This window comes from Pelmatolapia mariae, linkage group LG23 (genome assembly GCF_036321145.2).
Source record: "Pelmatolapia mariae isolate MD_Pm_ZW linkage group LG23, Pm_UMD_F_2, whole genome shotgun sequence".
NCBI classification, from domain to species: Eukaryota; Metazoa; Chordata; class Actinopteri; order Cichliformes; family Cichlidae; genus Pelmatolapia; species Pelmatolapia mariae.
Window position 1 is genome coordinate 49,954,213 of NC_086246.1, and position 22,098 is coordinate 49,976,310.

Consider the following 22,098-nt stretch of genomic DNA (forward strand, 5'->3'; position numbering starts at 1 on the left):
TCACTGCTACAAAGGAGCAGCGCTACTCCATGCAAAGGATGGCTGCACACTCCACAACGGTGCCCACGGAGCTCGACGGTGGACCGAATGCCGACTGTGAGAAAGATCGATACAGGGCTATTGATAGACACCTACGGCTCATTCAGAGGGCATTCACAATGGATTCAGCTTGGTTTTCCAATGCAGGAGCCAGAGGCAGTTTTAAACAACTTCAATGGATATGAGGAAGCAAAGAAGAAAGGAACAAATATTTCGCTTCAAAAGGGTTTATTAGTGACTGATTTACACATGGTAAGACATTAGGAGTAATGATGACAAATGAGAGAAAAAACAAACAAACACCATTTGTGCATTAAATATCTACAACACAGTGTTCATTCTACCACTGAAAGGAATCCATCATAGTATTAAACTATGGGGACTTTGCTGCTAGTTTCCACCTTTGTAACCACTGCTGAAAAGTCAGTCCTCCTTTACTGACCTCAGGAAGAACATGCTGGGCTGGCCTTTCCCACCTACAACACACAAAACAGGGAATTTAACTAGAGAATGAGACGCTGGACTACTGAGCAAGGGCATGAATGGAAAATAATTAGAGCCAATAAATTCAGTTAGATATTGGCCTCAGATAGATGTACTGGCATGAATGTTTTGGGTTTGTTTTTGTTTTTTTAATTCAAGCCATGAAGTAATTTAGAAATGGTGTAATCACCTGTCTGTAGATAGGCAAGTTAACAGTAAGGTTTAAGACTTCGTTTACTACCAAAGAATTAAGAAAGCTGGTCTTTTTTAAAATAGTTTGAGCTGCAAAACTATAATTAGATGAATTAAACCACTATCAGCCAGTTTCCGTACCTGGATTAAGCTTCTGCATTTAAAAAAAGAAAAAATCTAGAAGATCACCAGTTTAAAAAAAAAAAATAAAAGCTTTAGTCCAAGACTGTATATTCACTCTGGAATAATGAGATGTCAGTCAGTCAATAATAATCAGAATCACTGACCAGGTGTAATTTATCCATTGGTAGTTAAAAATGGCAAGTACATTTATCGCTCCATAATGGACTCCAGCAACAAAAGCCTCGTCAGACAATCAATGAAAGATCATTAAAACTGCCTAAATCACTTAAATTTGGAAAGAAAAAACACATACAAAAGTGTGCACGAATAATCTTAGTATTGTCTAAAGGTTAAACCAGGAAGTAGTTCTGATGAGTGTTTAAAACATGCTCTCTTAGTGATAACTCGTCCATTCACTTGCAGATGTTGTTCAGGTAACTGTGTCACTCTAGGTAATTCCCAGATCTCAATTTGTAAAAATACACCCAGATTAGAAAGGAGAAATCTCGATTAAGCAGCAATTAAAATAATAATGATAACAGGTTATCGGTTTAAAAGATGCGTCTCACCAATAAGAGATGGCGGTTTTGACTTGGTCCCCATAAGAAAGGCCCTGTGCACAGCAGTGAGTGAGCCCTCGGACTCTTGGTACCAAAGACTTAAGAAGCTTTTGGTCCTCCTCCATGACTCTGGACAGGAGAGCTAAGAGTGCAGACAGACAGCAGTATGTTACTAAAAATCCACTGAGCATTTTATTTTTTGAGGAAATTTCTCAACATATTAAGTATGTGTACACCAAACACTGCCCTCATTTGTGTTTAAAGCAAACGCTCTCAATAAGTTCTCCTGGTTACCTTTTTGATCAGATGCCTCCAGCTGATCCGCTTCCTTTTTTATCTTCTGCAGAGTGGCAGAGTGAAGCTGAAGTAACTGACGAAGAAAACGCAGCTCAAGCTGTTGTGAGCGAGATCGGGAACACAACTCCTCCGGAGTCTGAAAGTCAGAGAAAGTCAAAAAAGTTACTAGTATGCAATATATGAGGAAAAATAAAACGGTGAAAAAGGACCCCTCCCAGCAGCTTTGGTATATGTAACTCTATTTTCCTTCTGCTCAGTGAAACTGACTTTCAAAGATGCAATTTTTATCATCCCTGGTTGTGAGGGGTTCAGCATCGATCAGTGACAGCCCGTTACAATCACTTAGGGCACATTTAAGAATTGGCTGCAAACACTGATTTTGTAGAAAATCATTTGAGAAAGATCCACAGGAAAACATAAGTGATGTTAGGATAGTGAGACGGTCACAAAGTCCCTTTAGAAGATTTCTTTGGAGGCCATTACCCAGGCAGCAGGACTGAATAAACTGTTTGTTTTAGTGATTGAAATTACAATTTGAATATTTTAAAATAATACAACACAAAAATCATGGTGTCACCAGTTCAGAACAATGCTCCACTGACTGACATCTACTTTTACTGAAGCAAATGACTCAGTCACACTAAAGTAAGATCATCATAGCAACCTCCTTTCAGCAAAGGAAGGAAGGAAGGAAGAAAGAATGAAGTGGTTGCCCGGTGACTGCATTGAATTTTTTTAAGCGTTAAGCAACCAACTCCAACTGGACGCTCTGAGTTTGAGCGTGCAACACTCTCAAACTCTGGCAACCACCTTCAATCACAAGGTAACTGCAAAGGTTGTCTGCGGTGTCTAATTTATGAACACGGACAGTTTGCCTGAACGATGCAATCATTCGGAGTCAAGCTGAACAGAAGAGCTCGTCTGCAGAGCGTTCAGAGGAGCGTGTCAAGTCAAATTTCACTGCGTGTTATACCTGTATAACCATGCACGTGACAAATAAAGAATCTTGAAACTTCATTTGTAAGAGAGGACTCTAACTGCCTGTCGATTTGCAATAAACAGCTGACCTGCAGTAACTACGTCGCAATTTGTGAAAGAATCTGTTTTAAACCTGTGAGTTTCTGCCTGGGCTCTTAATGCAAGTAATTAAATTAATTTCTGTGGTATTTAGATGGTAAGGGAGGGACACAGATTTGCAATTTTCATTAATTAATCACCATATCATCACAAACAGATTGCAACCGTAGCAAAACATGAGCGTGAGAGCGAGCCGAATCAAAGAGAAAACAGTAAAACTGCAACACTTTACACATTATATGCCAAAACTCACCTTGTACAGAGGGAATGCCAGACTCTGACACACGCTGCTGAAGGTCGGGGACTGCAAGCGATGGATGGACAACCATGATGCAGGAATTCGTTGCATACTAAACAAAACAAAATGGAATTATATTTCTGGTCAGCGAATGTCACCCCTGGACAAGGACAACAATTAAATATGTTTTTGTTTTGAGTCACTGCAGCTGGGGCCACAGATGTACCACCAACGAGGCAAATATAGGGATACCAAGCAACATGCTCATACCCTTCGATAGTTCTGCGGTCCAGTGAAAGAAGTGAAACTGTTCCCATCTGTCTGGCCTCCTTAGACACAGCGTTCCTTAGACTGTTGGCTGCAGTGGTCACATCTTCAAACTGTGGCACTAGTTTTGCCTGGATGAATTCCTCTAACTGAGACAAAACACAAAGATTAAAATCCTCAGAGTGCTACAAAAAAAACATAAGAATTAAATTTTAGTCTCTCTCGTTTTTCACCCCAGACTGAAGCCTCTCATCAAACATATTTCACTGTCATTGATCCTGACCTCTCTGTGAAGATGAATCAGCTGCGTCTTAGCTGTCGAGTTCCCCTTAATCAGACCTCTGATCTGCTCTTGTCTGAGAAGCTGCAAAGACAAGAAAGCAGAACATGATTATTTTTATGATGTGACAAATGCTGACAAAAAGTCAGTCTCCTCACACCTAGCAACCATAAGACATCTAGAAAACAGATCTACAATATATAATGCATGTAGAAAATATTTCATCCAAAAATATTGTCTGTCAACTCTCACCACTAGTTGTCTGAAGTCCAGTATGCTCTGCCACCCGCTGCGAAGGCTTCTTAGCGCCTCCTGTCGACTTTGGGCATGTTGGTCAAGTTGGATGCAGCGGTCTCTGATATAATCCCTGGCGGCTGCCTGCATCACACACTGCAGTTCCACCTCGAGAGCTGATCTAACAGTTCAGAGCGCAAGGAAAATAAAAAGCATAAGTAGAAGACGAGACAAAATTATTGCCTCTAAAGATATTACCACTAATTAAAATGAACACATAGCTGTTTTCAAACAGGGTGTAAATACAAAGTTTAAAAACATTGTATCATTCAGATAAAAACAACAATAACAGTGGCTGTTTGTTGGACCCCCCCCAGCTCCCAAGTTGCAGTACTGCAAAAAAAAGCAGAGAGTGAATTGGAATGAACTTACAGTGCCAAGGAATCATCCTGGAGCTCATCTCTAATACTGGACACCTCGAGCTCAGCGTCCTTCTTACGGTTTTGCAGCTGGTTTTTGAGCTGCTGGACTCTGGAGCGAGTCTGGGCCAGTTCCACCAAGCTCTGCTCCACTTCTTCCCAAACAGCCTGCAGCAACAATCACATGAGAGTCCATGCATAAAAAGTTACCAATCGCAGATTCCTGATCATGATCATGATTCGATCAAGATTTTATGTATCAGGACATAATGTGTGAAAAATGTATGAAAAAATATGTCCACTCTTACTGCTTCTGTATATTTCATTACCTGATCATCAGCAAATGTGAGCACCACTATAGAAGCAGAACTTTTGGCACTTTGCGGTTCAGGTATGTGCTACCACTGTTGCTACTCATGAGGGTTTATAGGTCCCTTCCCAAACAATTTAAAGTCAATTATCCTACAGTGAGAAAGATTATTCATGATACCCTTCACAGGAGAGGACATCCCAGTAAATTCACCACAAGATCAAAAATACAAAACAGCTACTTCAAGTTATTGTTGTTAAAGCTGGTTCTACAAGCTATTGAATCATATGGTGTGTTTAACCTTTGACAGTGTTTCTGCATTTTGGATTAGTTTTTGTTAAATCAACAATGATATGGTTTAATATGACATGTGCTATTGTTTGTATTTACCTCATTTTAAGACCAGGTAGGGACCAGATTATCTTTATTATGTCCTGATATGTAAACTGTTAGAATTAACAGGGGGTGTGCTATTTTTCATCATGGTGGTATGAACATGGTTTCGTCTGCGTTACTATTGGTATACTGCAATGTGACCGCACCTCTAAGAGGGTTTTAACTGGTGGTAACTCATTTTCCTCTTCTGCTGACATATCCAGAAGGTGATCGCTTTCATAGCGGAACCTGCATGCCAAAAAATAAATCAATACATTTTTAAAATGCATTACACTGGAAATCGGAAATCTGGAAGCATGACGTGAAATGAAAGATCCCAATCACTGTCTTACTGCAGAGCTGTTACATCCCGTGTCACGTCCAGAGACGACAGTTTCTCCTCCAATACCTTCTGCTCTCTTGAAGCCAAATACTGCAGCGCTGATAGAACATGGTTTGGAGGGTAAGCACCCAACACGTTCTGGTGACACAACAAGCAACAGCGTGTTAACGCAAAGTCAAAATTAAAGACAGTGTTAACACAAATACAAAAATATTTTGTAAAATCAGACACAAACACACCAACCTCAACAGCACTCAGCCAGTACTGGAATACAGCAGTCCTCTGCTCACGGGTCATACTACAGGGAAAACAAACAAACACAAAAATAAATAAATTTTAAAAGCTGAATAACTTAAATCGAGTACAGTCTGCGGTCCTTACTGTGTGGCTGCAGAGTGCTGTGTTTTCGATTCACACTCTTGTAAAGACTGATAGAAGTGGACCCTGTCGTCACACAGCTCTCTCACATCACGCTAAAGAAAGAAAACAAAAGTAATGGATGATTTCATGAAGTCAACAGCTGATATGCTACAGTTGCCTCGGTAAGCAACTGATTCCAGATTTGTGCGAATGTTAACATTTCTCCCAGCATACATCAGGTAAGGTTAGGTGAAGTAATGTTGGGTTAACTGGTAACTATAAATTGGCCCCAAGTCTGAATGTCTGTCTGATGGATAGAAAACACACAGAGTCCCTCCAAAGCGGCTATATTTGCTATTTCTGTCTGATAAACATTCTAAATTTTAAAGTAAAATACAGATTTGGGCATGTTTTACCAGAACTTGTGCCTCTGTTGCCACTTTGACATTGAGGTTGTCATTGTCTCTGTTGCAAGAAGATTTATCAAACAGCACTTCAATTTCTGCTTTTCTGCAATAAACACACACACAAAAAGAAAAACGTGTAAAAGGCATCGCGGCTCTTTTTCACTTAAAATGTATTAGTAAATGTTTTGTCTTACCTGGCCATCTGTTCCAGAGCCTGGCAGTGCACACTGATCTGTTGCACATCATCAGAAAGATCCTTGCGGCTCGAGATGCTGCGCTGCCTGAAAGCCTGAAGCAGCAGCTCTCTGCGTTGGCCGTCTTCCACCTGGGCCCAGGTTCGACTGATAGAGTTCTCTGTGTAATCACAGCAGAAAATGCAGCTATTAAACGCAAATGGCAAAAACCATTTCTGCCGTTCACCCTCAACAAAAGTTAAAGAAGAAAGATCTTTTCACAGCCATGTAAATTAAGTTGAGAAAACTGATATCACCGATTCAACCTTTTCAGCCCTTTGTGGTATAACTAATATATTTGAGCTGAACTTGTCACCATGTGAAATGTGTGAAAAAGATATTTTTTCAGAACTTCTCCCATTTTAACTTTAATTATTTTATCTTTATATAAGAAAACAATCACAAGGTGTAACTCAGTACATTTTCAAAAAACAAAACAAAACATATACACAACATCAGACATGTTTGCATCTAATCAAAGTAGTGACAACACATCAACTTCATAGGTGTTTTAAAACAAAACTGTGTTAACACAGTTATTCCCAAATGAGTCCTGCCGAGTCCAAAGACATGCACGGTAGCTTAACTGATGATTTTGAATTGAGCATAGGTGTGAATGTGAGGATGATCGGTTGTCTATCTCTTTGTGTTAGTGTCCAATGTGCACTGCGTGTCACTCAGCAGGATAGGCTCCAGTCCCCTCACAACCTTGACTGGAGGAAAATTATGGCGGGATGGCTGGAAGTCCAGCCCACAGTGTATATGATGGACTAACCTTGTGTGGCCATCTGCTCCTCTGTAACGCTCATCTGAGAGTCCAGGTGACTAATCTCTTCTTTCAGCTGCTCTATCTTCTTCTGGAGATCTTTACGCCTTGCAGCCTCACTCTGGCCCTCAGCCTGACAAGACCGCACACCAGTAAACACAAACATAGCTTTTACAGAAACTCCACTTTGTGAAGTGCAATCACTAACAATTAAACTAAATTATAACTGCTGGGGAAAAGAAATAAGCTGCAGCATACCTCTTTGTCTTGAAGCGATTTATACCTAATAACAATGTCAAGGATAACAGAGCAAATAAATAACAATGAAAGGTAACATTCAGTTCCCGGTGAAATTTAAAGTCTGTTGGAAAGAAGCTGGAAGCTTTGCAAATCAAGTGAAGACCAAAAAGGATACCACTGAAGATTGCCGCGCATGATCCTCACATTCCTAAAAAGACAGAAATCATTCAGAGATTGCAGTTTATTTTAGAAAACAGGCCATTCATGCAAATGTTTTTTCTTTTGTAATGAACCAGAGTCCTGAGTAAATGTTTGAGGACAGGAAATGAGCCGTGCTCTCGTTACAATTTAGTGATCAAAAGGTTTAAAAAACAAAACAAAAAGCAAGCGAGAACAAAGTCTCACCTTTGCTGGAAAACATGCTGGATGACATATTTCCATATCGACTTCCCCGTCCCAACACAGAGTCTGGAAAACAATCAACATTAGTTCAAGGCTAAAAAGTTAGGTAATAACATTGATGACAGGTAATATAAGTGTAGATACCTACGTTTTAAAATAGCTGTCATTAGGCAGTCTGTCCGGGGACAGCCCAAACTCCTCTGTCGCCCAGCGTTTCAAGTCCTGAACAAGATTTCTATCTGCCATCCTGACGTAACGAGCTAAAGCTAAAGCTAGAAACAACAACAGGAGACTATTATCATCAGCCAGCGTAGTTAGCTTAATGAGTTCAAGTAATTCATAGATGTCCCTCCAACTTACCGTGCTCCCACGAAAGATGCCTCTTTAATTCAATAAAAACAGTTTACGGTGATAAAACGGGAATATTTTTTAACCTAAACCTACTCAAACTTTCAAGTTCCCGCCTGTCAACAGCATTTCCGATCAACGACCACAGAGGAAGAGGAAAAGGAGAAGTACCGCCACCTGCTGGATTGGAGAGCAATCACAACTACAGCCATTTGCTGTCATCAGCACAGACTGTGCCTTAGCTTTGATTTTACACAAACATCTCACATGATGAAAATCATGTAATGATCCAGAAGCCAATATTCATTTTTTTATTTCTAAATGTGGAGATGATTTAAAAGATGTTTGTCATGTTATTTATTGCACTGTTTAACCCCAAAATCTAATCTGCTACTCACATGACATCTAATCAGGGACATTTGGTGTATATACATGCTCATGACAACCTGCTGAAGTTCAAACCAAGCATCAGAATGGAGACGAAAGGTGATTTAAGTGACTTTGAATTTGCTGTGTTGATGTCAGAGGTCAAGGGAATACAACTGGTTTCACCCAAGAGATGCAGAAGAGCACCTTTGAATGCAGATGAGTTACAGCAGCAGAAGACCATACTATGTGCCTATCAGCCAGGAACAGGAAATTGAGGCTTTAATTCATACTGGCTCATCAAACGTGAACAACAAAAGCTCGGTAAAACTTTGTCCGGTCTGATCAGGCTCAATTTTTGCTTTCACATTCACACGGTAAAGTCAGAGTTTGGTGCAAACAACATGAAAGCATGGCATCGCCCTGCCCTGTGCGAGTGGTTCAGGCTGGTTGATGGTGGTGTGATGGTGTGAGGAATAGCATCTCGGCACACCGGGCATCACTTAAATGTGACAGCCTACCTGAGTTCTGCTGCTGACCATATTCCCTTATGACCACAGTGTACTCATCTTCTGATGGTTGCTTCTGGGGAGGATAATGTGCCACATCACAAAACTCGAATGATCTAAAACTGTTTGTTTTTTCTTAAACACTGCAACAAGTTTACCGGAATCTCTGAGGAATGTTTCCAGTAGCTTGTTCAATTTATGCCGCAAAGAAATTATAACAATTCTGAATGCATTGGCGGGTTTTCTGTCCATGCTGTACAAGTTGTGAAAAATAAATAAATAAATATACACAAAGTCAGAAAGTGGCTCCTGAGTATCTTTTATTTGTTTTACTGCAAATAATCAGCAATTCAGTACACGTCTAAATGCACAGCATTAGACTTTTGTACTCAGTCACCTCCTCTCAACCACAGTCCAAAGGTCACAATAATCATGGTGCTTGGTTTTTTATTTACTCATAGTATAACATGTCATTAAATCACTCCAAACCTCCATCCTATGAGAAATGGTGTAAAAATAAGTCTCTGAATGTCTGTTGTATAATAAGTGTGTTAAATAAATTAAATCTGAGGTAAACAAAACACATTTCAGATGATATCAATATTCTTAAGGCTTGTGATTTCTAGTTTTGTATTCTGACAAAAAAGGAAAAAAAAAAAAAAAAACACCCACTTTTACATTTTTTAAGCATATAATAAAAATAATACACTCACAGCAGGTGCAAAAGAATTTTTCACACAATTTTAAAAAATAAAACTAAAACTAGGTGTTGCCGTCATTGCCTTTGTGAAAAGAAAACTCACAATAAGCCTCTGATTGTACTTTGTCTTTAGCACCAGGCGGATGAGCTATCCGCCGATGATGGCAGGATTTTATTTCTTTTAAAAAAGGTGCTTAAAGTCACCGTATCCTCTTGAAGAGATTTAAAACTGATACAGATTCCTGAAACAAAAAACGAAGAAACTTGGTTAATGTTTTCAGCAGGTATTAAAATGGGCGGGGTTTGTTGTTAATGCTTTCTCACCTTTGTCGAGCGCGTTTTATTGAAAACGTTCCAGAAGCGTAAAGTCTCGTCTCCAGCTCCCGTCACAATCGCCTCACCATCTGGAGACATGGCCTAAAGAGTACAACAAGTCATTAGAATTTTATCTTAATAATGTTCTTATTTATATTATCAATGGAAAAAAAAAAACAACAGACTGACCAGGTAGAGCACTCGGTAGGAGTGTCCTGTAAGCTTGGCCACCTGAGTGAGAGCTGGATATTTCCACACCAAGATTTGATTCTGAGAGTATCCGTGGGTGCTTACCTGAAAAAGAAAAGCATTTGTTTGCTTTTAACAGTGAACTCTAGTTTGTGTATGTGTGATGGACCGAGCTGAAAAAGCAGGAGTCACAGGAATGATCAGAAAATGGGTTTTCATTTATTTAACCTAAAAAATTCAATTTACAAACAGTAAATGTTGAGTTCATGAAAGAAGTCAAAGAAACAGTGAACTGTGACCTCAACAAACCAAACAAACATAAGTGACCTAAACAGGAAATGACAAACATATAATAGCTGATCAGACCACTATGACACAACAGGAGTAAGTAAACAAAACACAATCACAAACCACAAAACGATGCAGCAGTCTAGTTTGTTAATAAACTAAACACCAAAGAAGAAAATCAAAACAACTAAACCCTAAACTCAAACATTTAATTAAAGAAAACACACATTCTCCCTCTTCAGCAGGAATTGGTGGTGCGGTCCAATCATCCAATCTATGCATCTCACTGCTTTAAACTCCGGACACCACCTTTTGTTTCCTTTACCCGTTTCTTACCTGCCACGATCGGTGAGAGTGGCCAGACAAAGATTATACAAAAATCAAACCAAGAATCAGAAATAAATTGGTATAAAAACATAAGCAAACTAAATGTGCGCACTTACAAACAAATGTATCCAAATCAAACAATAAACTTACTGCAAACTAAAGTGTGTTATTTTGAATGAAGAAATAAAGAATACATAAGAGTTACTGACTTTTAGAGTGCAGTCATGGGTTTGGCCATCACAGTATGTAAAGGCGATATAGCTGAATTAACAGAGAGATTAATCTTTGAAAACCTCTTCTTTCTTTTGGGGTCGCCACAGCAGATCATCTGCCTCCCTCTCAGCCTATCCCCAGCATCCTCCTCTGCTGCACTAACCCTCTGCATTTCCTCCTTCACTGCATCCACGAACCTTCTCTGTAGTCTTCCACTATCCTTCCCTCTGCACATGTCCAAACCATTATGTTACCGTTTTATGGGGTAACTGTTGAACCCATTCTCCATAACGGATAACCTTTGTGTCAAGCTCGGATCACAAATTTAAAATGTCATTAAAAGGGCTGGAAAGATGATTAGCATGCTCCATCCATCTTCCCCCCAGAAGATATCTGAAGAGTCAGTGATCGAGTGGGGGAGAAGGAGGGGGGAGGAGGGGGGAGGGGGGGGGAGGGGGGGGGGGGAATCACTAAAGATATAAATCACGTCCTTAATAAAGAGTATGACTGATGAAGACTAAAGTATGAGACTCCTGCCTGACAGAATCTGTCATCCTGCTCATCACTAATACAAAATGATTAATCTCTTTATCTGTGTATTTAAAGTTCACATTAAATCAAACATGACAGTTACCTTATATGACAGTAAGACTCACCTACTTGCCAGTCTTGGGCCCAGAAACGACAAATCAGTAATTTTGCAGCTATTCTTAATTGTGAAGTTTGTCATTTTCAATAAAACACACAAAACAGGATTCATTCTGCACTCGTAGGTTTACGCTAATTTTGCATGCAACAAAACAGAGTTTTAATCTCCCTCACTCATGATTATAGAGCTGAGGTCGATCCATGCAGAAGCCCCTGGAGCTGGCCAATCAGAACAGCTCTGTACATTTATTCAATCGACTTCAAAAAATGCTCTTAACGCATCACTGCTGACCTACATTTTTAATCAGTGTCTTTACTATTACAAATGGTGATAAATCCACGGACAGCAAATCCACTGTGCATGTGGGGTCTCTTACCAGCTCATTAGCATGTTTGGACCAGGCCAGGTTGCAGACCTGAGAGCCGGTGTCCATACACTGCAGCGGCTGCGATGTCAGGGTATTCCAAAATCTAATGCAGCGGTCGGCGGTGCCGCCGCCCGAGGCCAGCAGGCCGTGCTGATGGGGGGACCAGGCGATGGCTTTAACTGCAGCCAGGTGATCGGTGTACGTCTGCACGGGACTGAGCGACGAGTGGTTCCACACCAACAGCTAAGACCACAAATCGAACACTCATCATCAGTGAGCAAAGCAAATCCATACAGTCTTTGTGGTTGATAAAATATTACAAAAAAAAAACAAACAAAAAAAACTCTACCTTGTTGTCATTGCCGCCAGAGGCGAGCAGCTGGTGGTCAGTGCTCCACTTCAAACCGCACACTTCCTGTCTGTGTCCCTGCAGGCGCCTCTCTGACTGGAGCGGAGGCGTCCGCGCGTCTCGTTGGAGGATCATACGATCTCGGCTTCCCGAAGACAACTGGTCGGCGTTCCAAGCCAGAGCTCCTGTAATCAGAGTAACTGTAACTTAAGCCTCAGCTTAGACACAGTCTTAGGTGCTCCGCTTTAATGACCTCCAAGATGTCTCAACTTTATCCTGGCTGATTTTTCAAGTATTCCTTTAGGATCATTTCTGAAGCCACGATCACACTAACTCACCAACTCTGGCTGTGTGGCCCTCCAAGGCAAAAAGCTTTTTGCCAGCAGCAGCATCCCAGATCTGAACATAGCCTTTGTGAGTTCCCACAGCTACAAGGTTACCCTAAAACAAAGTGCAAAGCATCTTCTTAATAACAAAAAACAACTAACAGGTTTTTTTGACAGTAGTCTGCTACGTGTGCTTACCCTTTCAGACCATCCGACTGATGTGACAGAGTCGCCCTCTACTGACAAATCGCACAGCCTGGTCACCTGAGGACATTTAGCTAGTGAGTCACTGTTGCACAGCACAGCAACGATATAAACAGCAACAACAAACAGAAATATACACTCCAGTATCGGTACCTGGCTGGTGCATGCGCTCCACAGGTAAACACACGTGCCCAGCCCCACACTGAGCATATTGAGAGCCGACCAGTCCACCAGGTTAAGATAAAAGTCATCCTGCAGCTCTGGAGCGTCCAAGACTTTAAAGGGAATCTTGGAGATCTTGCGAGTTGGCTTCCTTGGTGAACGCAACAACTTCTGACTGCAACAGGAAGTTCAGGTATAACGTGACTCCAAAGTGTAGGGATGATCTCAAACTCTAGAGCTCAAACAGCACTCTTACCTTTTATTGCTGACGGGTGATAACGAGTAGGGAGAGATGTTGGTGCCGTCTTCTGATGACAAGCTTTTGGTGTTGAGTGAGTACTGAAAAGCAAACGTGCATCATTAGAGCAAACAGAGGTCTGATTAGAGCACAAACATGGTGCGCTAACAGTGCAAGATGACCGAGAGAATCTGAGACTTCCATACAGAGAAGAGACTCCTCTTCTCGGGCGGGGACGATTGCAGACGTCTGTCCTCCGTCTGGGGATCTTGGATCTTTTCTATTCCTGCTCCCAACAGCTCATTCTTCAGCAAAGCAGAGTAGGCCAGCCCGTCTGCTACAGCGACGACAGCAGTGATATTTGATTCATGTGCAGATATAAAAGAATAACAAGGAAACAGCTAAATTTTGACAATTTCAAAACATATTCACCTTTGATATTATCAGAAGAGGCATCCTTTGTTTTTTTGTTCACAGTCGGTGACTTCTCATTTTCCTGCGCATAAATCATGAAGGTTATTGATCAATTTATAACATTTACACTGTAAATTATTTCATACAGCAAACCAATCAATCACCATTCAAGGGTTCGTCTTCGTCTTTACCATTTTAAACATTTGGAAAACAAACATCACAACTTTAGAAAATATGAAACAGGAAATCTGAGTTTTCCCTCCATAACCCGAACCAGCCGACTTACACGACTATTTAATTTCCACTAATTCATGAAGTTGCTGTCAAAGCCCAGAGAGGAGCAACCTCATCAGCAGAAATTCATATTTTCACAAAACACTGGAATCCCAGTTAGGTCATAATTCTTCTTCATAAGTCTTTCTAAGTCTGTGGACATTGAGACAGTTTTCTGACTGTCGGCTATGTTCACTGCTTAAATAAAACACAGAAGTGCTCTGTGATGTTCTTTCAAGAATTTTTGAAAAACTTAAAGTGACAAAATAAAAAAACACAATCTGGATGTGCTCAGTATTTTTCCACAACGTCAAAATTAAAACATGAACCACTGGGTGTGTCCACACAGCTCTCTTACAAAAACCCAAAAACTTGCACTTAAAACACAGTCTCACGTTGATCCTGTGAAAGTTGATATTCCAGTTTGCCCCCGCTCTGGTAGGTATGAATCGGTCTCCAAGCTTAGTGGGCGAGGACAATGGGGAGCCGGCGGGTGTCCGACTGTTCTGCAGTTTCTGCAACACAAACGTTTATCATTAAGTATGTTAGTTTATGAACACATAGAGGTTTGGTTAGTGATTACGTCATCTAAGATCCAACTTAATCATGTCACACATTCAGCACTGATGCACATCTTTATTAAGTTCCCATACTACAGCCAATGTGGTTACAATTTCTGAGTAGATAAAAGAATAATTCTCTACAATGAATAAATTAATAAAGCAAATTTCAAATCAGATGAAGGGATGGAAAAAATGACACTTTATCATATTATTAAGGATGAAAACTAGGAAGAGGAGGAGAAACTAAGCGAACGACTCACAAAGTTGTCATTCTCGATGTTAATTTGGCGTAGGAGGCGATGTTCATAGTCGGGATCCATCCTGGACCCTGAACCCTCAACCGCAGAGTGGGAGGACACAGCTGTGCAACACAAACAAGGGAGTTAATAAATAAACAAGCAGTTTAATCGAGATTGGGGCAACAATTTAAAATCATCTCATTGTGATAACACTTTCTTTGCAACCACAATCTTTGCCTAAAAGTTTTTATGGACCAGGTTTTGGATATATAAAATGAACGCTGTGAAATTTTTGTGTTTTAAGATATTTAGATTTTACAATAGTCCACCCCTACCATAAAAATAAATCAAGATATGTAATTTTGAACCAACACATCAAAAAAATCTAAAGTTGAACAAAAAACAGGCAGTCCTATAGAGTACCATCTGAAAACTCCAGGATGGTGTTTTATTTGTATCACACTATGTGCTGACATTTTTGTTTTTGTCATATTTACTCAATCCAGCATCACAGTTGAGTAGAAATATGGAGATTTTGATGAAGAATTTCAAGTTAAAAGTGTTCTACATGTTTTATTTTGCATTACTGTGAAGTATGACTTTATACTGTTTGGAAATGATCACTCTTTTGCAATGTGAATGTATTAGTTTGTGCTCAAACACGGGACTTCACAGCACCGCTTTGACACTTTTAAAGTACCCGTCCCTAATTAGTGGTTAATTTTTATGGTAAGAAAGCCCAAAGGATTCATCAGACTTTTATCTTTAATACTTTTTGAGCTGTCCAAGTTCAAACATTGCCTCAGATTTCAAAGTGTGAACAAACCTGCTGGAAATCCCATTTTTTCTAATATAATTATCTAGAAAAGCATCTTATAAATGAAGCTTTAAACTTGACAGAAATCTGTATATATTACCACAATTTGGAGCATAAAACTTTTAGGTAAATCTGGGATGGTCGAGCAGGAGGACCATGATGGCTTGAGAATTATATCGTGCCCACTTTTTCTTTTGTTGCTTTGTTTCGTTTTTGTGGTCACATTTTAGGTGGACGCAGTCAGAAAATTAGAGTAAAGACTGGGTGTTTTTCTGATTTAAGTTTTAAAATTATAAAAGCAAGAAGTTATTTTTTAAAAAAATATTGTTAAATCGCTATCTTGATGTTGTAGCAGGCTATTTAAAAGCAGCAGTTTTAGTGTTCACCTGCTAACTGTGCACTGCAAAACAAATCGATTACTCAACTTTAAATAACCAGAACATTTAGCCTCAACTACACCAAATCAGTGCTAGTTTCAAAAGCACTAATTACCTCAGGGTGACAGCACAACTCATTATTAACCAGTTACGAGAATCTAACATGCTTTACAGATTCATTTGTAGCTAAATGTCTTCAAAGACGCTTATTTGTGCTAAATTAGAAGCAGGCAATGATAACTACCGTTAGCTTACTTAGCTAAGGGCTATCCGCTCATATTTGTGGGGACAGCATACCTAAAACGAGCCAGCTCCGGCAGACCACCTCCGGACAGAAACAGCGGGGACAGCCCGGCGAGCAGACGATCCGGACCGGCTATTTAAAACCATTCAGGCTCAGATGCGGCTTGTTGTTGTTTAGCTGAGGTCTACGTGACATTGCATTGTGGGAGTTTTGTGTCACTCCGGTGACGTACATCATAACACGGAAGTGTCCATATTTATTGCTGCAAGCAGGATGCTGTAAGCTTGGATACTGGAGTCAACTACCGGGAAAAAGAAGTGTTTTAAAAGTACTGATCGTGGATAAAAACTAACACAATTAGGATGTTATATTTATCCCAATATCTGTGCTACAGTTAAAGTGTTGTCATAAATTAGTCTCACCAAATGGTCCAAAATATTAAACTGGAAGCAGTTTAACATCAACATGAGTCATGCTGGGAACTTCTGATGCAGCTCAAACTTAAATAAAAACATTAAAAGCGAACACCTCCTGCTATTGTGTTTCAGTTACTTGTAATACCCACGTTTCAAGTATAGAGGGAGCACTAGACCAATAGATAGATAGATAGATGTTCACGCCATACATCTTTAGAAGAATAGAACAGAATAAATAGCCACTTTATTGTCATTCAGCACATACACCAGTTAGTGCACATCAGAATATAATTTTGGTGCTTTTATTCGCCATTGATTGTACAATATAAATAACAAATAAATCTAAATCTAGGGTATGAAAAGAATCTATGTACACTTAAGAATATAAGAGAAATTTATATACATTATTTAAAAAAGAAAAGAAGAACACTTGCACAAAATACTGGGAAAATAAAACTAAAAACATACATCGCACAGCAATAATAGCAGTATTTAATTTTAATAACTCTTAAAAAACTGGGTGCACAATTTTTTTTTTATACACAGGGACAAAATTGTACAAATAGACACCCTGACCAGACACTTCTGGCATATTCCTGGCTGGACGTTTGACCACTCTTCCTGGTATGGACCAAGCGTAGTCCACTTTCAGTAGGGTTGAGGTCGGGTCTTTGAGAAGGCCATTCCAGATGTTAATGTCAGCCTACAACCAGTTTTGATGTGTGCTTTAGATCACTGCTGTGTTTAAACACCCACTTGTGTCCCAGTTTCAACTGTCTGGATGTGGACTGGAGGTAAAGATTCCTCCTTCTTCATTATTCCATCCACTTTTTGCAGTGTAGCAGTCCCACCCAGGGCATGATGCTACCACCACCATCTTTGACAGCTGCTACAGTGTTCTAAGGTTCGGACACCTCGCTTTTATTCTTCCAAACATACCTCTTGCAATTGCAGCTCATCAGGCCTTAAAACCTTTCTCCAGGAGGTATTTTGTGTATCAAAGTGGGCAGTGGGGACCCTTCAGTTGAGCTTAAAGGTGTTGATTTTGGAGCAGGGGCTTCTTTCTCCGTCGGCACCCTCTCAGTCCCTGGTGATGTGTAACTGGCTCCATTGGTGACAGTGACTCTGGTGTTCCAGCAGTTTTCAGTTCATGGCAGACTGGAGCCTTGGTGGTTCCTGGATCGTTCCTAAACACCCTAACCAATCACCTCTCACTTGGGTCTTCTTCCTTCCACCTTGGCAAAGTGGTGACACATTTAAATAATTTATACTTACACGTAACTGTTTGAATTTGTTAATCTTGGAATCTGCAGTTGTTTGGAGACGGCTCCAAGAGATTTTTTTCCAACTTGTATAAATGTACTTTTCTCGGCCTACAGTTTTTTGGACTTTCACATTGTTCTGAGTATCAGTGAATCTACTGAGTGCTCTCAAACAAATCCTTCTCATGCAGGCAACAAAAAACTACCAGTTGTAGTCGATCACGATCACCACAAAGAAGTTAATAGAAGTTAACAGTCTCTGGATTTTTTTGTATCCACATATCACAGTAAGCAAATGAAAGTATTTTACGCATTTTTAATGAAAGCCGATCACAAACTTCAGTAAAGTCAGTGGTTTCAGCTTCTGAAGATCTACTTTCAAACTGTTTAGAGGAGGGATATTGGCGTTATTGGACAAAGAATGCTGAATAAGGAGGAAAAGAGGAAGACCACAGAGAAGATCCATGGATGCAGCACAGGTGGACATGCAGAGGGTTGGTGTGACAGAAGAGAATACCAGGGATGGAGGCAGATGATGAAATCAATAACAAAGTACGAGTACTCTGCTGGTCCAGCGCTGGGAAATTCAGCTGTAGAAATAAAAGCTTCAACTATGATGACCTAACATTATGTTAAGAAGAAATATCCTCTCTGCCTTCATTTTTCCAGCACAAACCTGTAGTGTAACATCTTACTGAACAACAGTCAGTAAATTGGATGCTTAATATAAGGTGGTATTGTGTCTTCACTTTCTATTTGGGGCTCATTGTCTGCTACAAACCCTGCTGAAACAAGTAAGATCGCGCTTCTGAGAAAAAAAATGCAGATGGAGTGACTCACAATGAAATATTTGATCGTCTAATCAAATCTGAAGCCTGGTCTTGTTTTAAGAGAGTCTGGGTGTATTTTTAGACCTGACAGCTTGCGTGTCCCACTGTCCTGTTCTAGATTATATTGTAACAGGATTATAAGAGTCATAAAGTGAGTGTGTGTGTGTGTTTGAATGTTGCATGCTCATCCAAACACACTGCTGAAAGTACTTTTCTGCCACCGCCTCCCTCCATACAATAAAGTGGCCTCTGAAATGCACAGCTAATGACCATGCAGCACTAACAAAAGCCTGAGCACTGGGCCTTTAATGCTGCCAATTGTAGTGATGATAATCACACACTGAGCGCAGAGAGGACTCCCCCCGTGAACTTCACTGTGTGTTTTCTGGTGAGTGGGCCTAAAGAAATTTACCACATCAGACACACAACGTAGTCCTGCAAGTGTGAACGAAGCATCACCACACACACACACACACACACGCACACACACATACACACACTCTCTCTCTATCTATTTGTCCCCCTCAGACACACCCACACAGCACTGGCGCCAACAGCTAAATCCCCCACCCCTTTTCCTCCCTCCCCCCCGTTAGCTGACCTCTAATTATGTCATGCGAAAAAGCTGTGTCCCATTGAAAAGCTCCCTTAATCAAACCCAATTAATTCCGCTTTTTTCCCTTATTATCCTTTGCAAGGAACGCGTCTTTCCAATAAGACTGTTAACTCCAGCCGTGGCGCTTTCAGATCTACTCGGGTGCAGGAGCAAAATAATAGACTGCACAATTAATCAATTAGTCATTAGAGATTCAGTTGTTCCTAATGAACACAGTTGCTGTGTAGAAGAGGGGCGTTAGAGATGCCTCAAAGTTCCTCGTCTTTCTGTTTGGAAATGTGTCTACAAGTTGAATTCTTTGACTTTCACTGCTGTACTGCACAAGAAAACACAAAAGGGTTCAGATGAAAGAACTTTATGAATTTTTTATTGTTACACTGCTGATCACGTTGGGATGTTTCTGATTCCTGTTTCTTTTAGGATCAGGGAGTCTGGACATGACTGACATATTATCAAAAGGAGTTTCTTTTGGTGTATTTCGGTAACTGACGTGATCAAAAGATTGGCTTCAGTCATTTAATTGACTTCCTGATGTGTCACCTGTGTTCCTGGTAATCGGCTGGTAATCAGTGGTAATGCATGATTAGGTCCCGAGACGTCAACTGGGGCACAGAAAAGGTAGAGGACAGTAGGAGGGTGAGTTTATTTCACATTCTTTCAGTATGTAGAGGTGCAGTTTATACATATGGTAAAGCCTTTGTTAGCACACATTTGCTTTATATTTATTTATTTTATTTTTAATAAATGCCACCTTTTTTTTTTTGCACCACTCGGGCCTCAAGACTTCTTCAAACATCCCTTAAATCTTTTTGGTGGCTGATATTAACAGCTGCCCCATCTTTGGGGTCTCAGTGCGACACACGCCCCCATTACCACCTCTTTGAAAGCCAGTTTGGGAATACCAGGGTGGGCGTGGCCATCCTTGACTCCTCCAGTCCGCATGCTGAAGCATCCTTGGGTAAAGTGCAGTTGTCCCTGATGGGTTTGTGTGAGTGTGCATTTTACATCTCTTGCTTTTAGGTAACTATGACACTTAAAAAAGACAAAAGATGTCATTGTTTATGTTTAATCAGCTTCCTTGTTGTGTAATGATCCAGAAGGATTTATTGTTCCAGGTATCAGGGAGAATTAAAGGTTGTGTTCCTGCTTCTTAATGCAACGCCACATTTGGTGATTTATTGTCTGACATCGAGCAATATGTGGACAAGACTGATTTTTCGGTAGTAATCACACGTCCAGATTATATTTGGATAATGTTTTGGGTGAGCACATGCTTGTATGTAATACTGTGATATATTTTTAAAAAATTAATATTTTTAGAAAATAAGACCAGAAATAGTGGTTGAGTAAATGTTAGTAGCGTTGGGACAGGAAAACGACCCTCTGTCAGAACCTTTTTCCTGCCGATCTGCTGCTCCTTTTCCCATGCTTTCCTTAGTGCCACTCACTGTGGCTCAACGCATGCCTACCCCAGCCCCCGGCTGTGACTGTAGCCCCGACCCGGCCCCAGCTGAGCAGTGCCAGCAGTCCAGCAGTTAGTTAGTGTCCGCTCAGGCCCAGCTCGGCCTCGCCCGGCCCGGGTACTAATCCCTGGTCTGTCAGAGGACCCCACTCTGAACTCATCCTGCAACACAGGAAAACGCTCTAATTGGGGGATTTTCTACATCATTAACTCTGATGAGTACCCACCCCACCCCCTGCCTCCCCCTCTCCACTCTCCCTCTCTCTGTATGTCTCTCACACCCACACTTTTCTCCAACTTAATCTGGCTTCTTCACATTCTCGGCCTCTTTCATCCTTTCGGCAAAAGCTTGACTTTTTTTTTTCTTTTTCATTCAGGCTGTGTTGTTTGCTTAATTATTCACATATGAGACCCTAACAGTAAGGTAAAAAGTGTGTAAATAGTGAAAGTCTTACCTGTGCACTTGTTATATACACAAAAGAGCTAAAAGCCATTTCCACAGTTTGAGGTCCTGTATTACTTTCCTTGGGTAATCCTTTAAAGAAAAAGTACTTACTGACTTTTTAATACAAACTTTGTTCTGCACAGATTTTCCCTTTTATGTAAAGTGCAAAACATCGTGTCACCACATTTTTTTTTCTTATAAGGAAAATATGCTGGGATGAAATATCATGATATAAATATGCATATTAAAATGTTGTTGAAAAAAAATAATGCAACTTATTTTTAAAATCAGGATATCTTGCTGAGCTCTGTAACTTGGATCTAAGTGTGACACATCTATTTTCATGTTAAGAATTTAAAAAGATCCTGCAAAAACATCCATGTTTCACCCACTGGCTCATCCATATGGTCCTTGAAGTACGGTCTGCTCAGCCCTCCATCTGTCCAGGACAGTGTCTCACATGCTGAGGTGCCCAGCGAGCACGGCGGCACGGGCCCTCTGTGAACATGTGTTGCAGCGGCTGAACCTTGCAGCCTGCCTGCCAGCCTGCCTGCCTGCCTGGGGGCAATTAGGGAGCCGAGCCCTGTGGTCGGAGGCCCCCCTGGGAAGTCCTGATTGATTGGAGTCTCATCTTCCTAACAGGCTGGCATCCTGCCACAAACCCATGGAAAAGCAGAGAGGATTGAGAGGGGTAAAAAGAAAGAAAACCATGACAGAGAGAGAGACGAGGCGCACAAGTGTTTGCAGCAAAGAAAAAAAAATGTCTCTGCTCATGTATGTCAGATGACAACGATTATACTGTAGTAATCTTGGATTGCTCTAGTAGTCTTAGGGAGGTTAAAAACCCCACAGTGACTGTGGGAATGAGTGCATAGGTCAACATGAAAGCACTGCAGTGAGAACGCGGAGATACAATTTCTATCAAACTATATTTATTTTCAGTAG

At 40.6% G+C, this 22,098-nt stretch overlaps 2 protein-coding genes across 3 annotated transcripts; both read right to left on the reverse strand.

The window, feature by feature from the left end:
* Positions 1-308: 308 nt before the first annotated feature.
* haus5 (HAUS augmin-like complex, subunit 5) lies at positions 309-8,075 on the reverse strand. Its single transcript, XM_063467005.1, has 20 exons — positions 8,006-8,075; positions 7,794-7,917; positions 7,649-7,711; positions 7,419-7,451; positions 7,262-7,286; positions 7,013-7,136; positions 6,199-6,358; positions 6,014-6,107; positions 5,619-5,710; positions 5,481-5,535; positions 5,248-5,375; positions 5,062-5,143; positions 4,223-4,377; positions 3,809-3,971; positions 3,560-3,640; positions 3,280-3,425; positions 3,025-3,121; positions 1,692-1,830; positions 1,407-1,539; positions 309-515 (listed from the first exon to the last, which is right to left on the reverse strand). The coding sequence occupies exons 2-20, from the start codon at positions 7,889-7,891 to the stop codon at positions 413-415; spliced, it is 1,971 nt and encodes a 656-aa protein (XP_063323075.1). The 5' UTR covers positions 7,892-7,917; positions 8,006-8,075; the 3' UTR covers positions 309-412.
* A 1,105-nt stretch (positions 8,076-9,180) lies between these two features.
* Positions 9,181-16,329, reverse strand: LOC134621011 (fizzy-related protein homolog). 2 transcript variants are annotated; one of them, XM_063467400.1, is made up of 14 exons: positions 16,176-16,329; positions 14,706-14,806; positions 14,278-14,397; positions 13,628-13,691; positions 13,402-13,529; positions 13,214-13,296; positions 12,949-13,132; positions 12,790-12,855; positions 12,604-12,706; positions 12,266-12,450; positions 11,926-12,159; positions 10,073-10,177; positions 9,893-9,985; positions 9,181-9,810 (listed from the first exon to the last, which is right to left on the reverse strand). In XM_063467400.1, exons 2-14 carry the CDS (start codon positions 14,763-14,765, stop codon positions 9,769-9,771), a joined length of 1,467 nt encoding a protein of 488 aa, XP_063323470.1. In that variant the 5' UTR covers positions 14,766-14,806; positions 16,176-16,329; the 3' UTR covers positions 9,181-9,768. The 2 variants fall into 2 exon arrangements, with proteins under 2 accessions (XP_063323470.1, XP_063323469.1); XM_063467399.1 differs by having other exon boundaries at positions 13,402-13,532.
* Positions 16,330-22,098: the final 5,769 nt, after the last annotated feature.

What these genes read in the sequence shown, in the direction of transcription:
- LOC134621011 (XM_063467399.1), bottom strand. Translation starts at nt 14,765, where the DNA reads ATGGATCCCGACTATGAACATCGCCTCCTACGCCAAATTAACATCGAG. An exon ending in CTGGCGGCAATGACAACAAG is followed by an intron (nt 12,160 to 12,265) that starts GTAGAGTTTTTT and finishes TTGTGGTCTTAG; the next exon opens with CTGTTGGTGTGGAACCACTC. An exon ending in CCTACCGAGTGCTCTACCTG is followed by an intron (nt 9,986 to 10,072) that starts GTCAGTCTGTTG and finishes TGTACTCTTTAG; the next exon opens with GCCATGTCTCCAGATGGTGA.
- haus5 (XM_063467005.1), bottom strand. Translation starts at nt 7,891, where the DNA reads ATGGCAGATAGAAATCTTGTTCAGGACTTGAAACGCTGGGCGACAGAG. An exon ending in GACCGCAGAACTATCGAAGG is followed by an intron (nt 3,122 to 3,279) that starts GTATGAGCATGT and finishes TGTTTTGTTTAG; the next exon opens with TATGCAACGAATTCCTGCAT. An exon ending in GGAGGCATCTGATCAAAAAG is followed by an intron (nt 1,540 to 1,691) that starts GTAACCAGGAGA and finishes CTGCACTCTTAG; the next exon opens with CTCTCCTGTCCAGAGTCATG.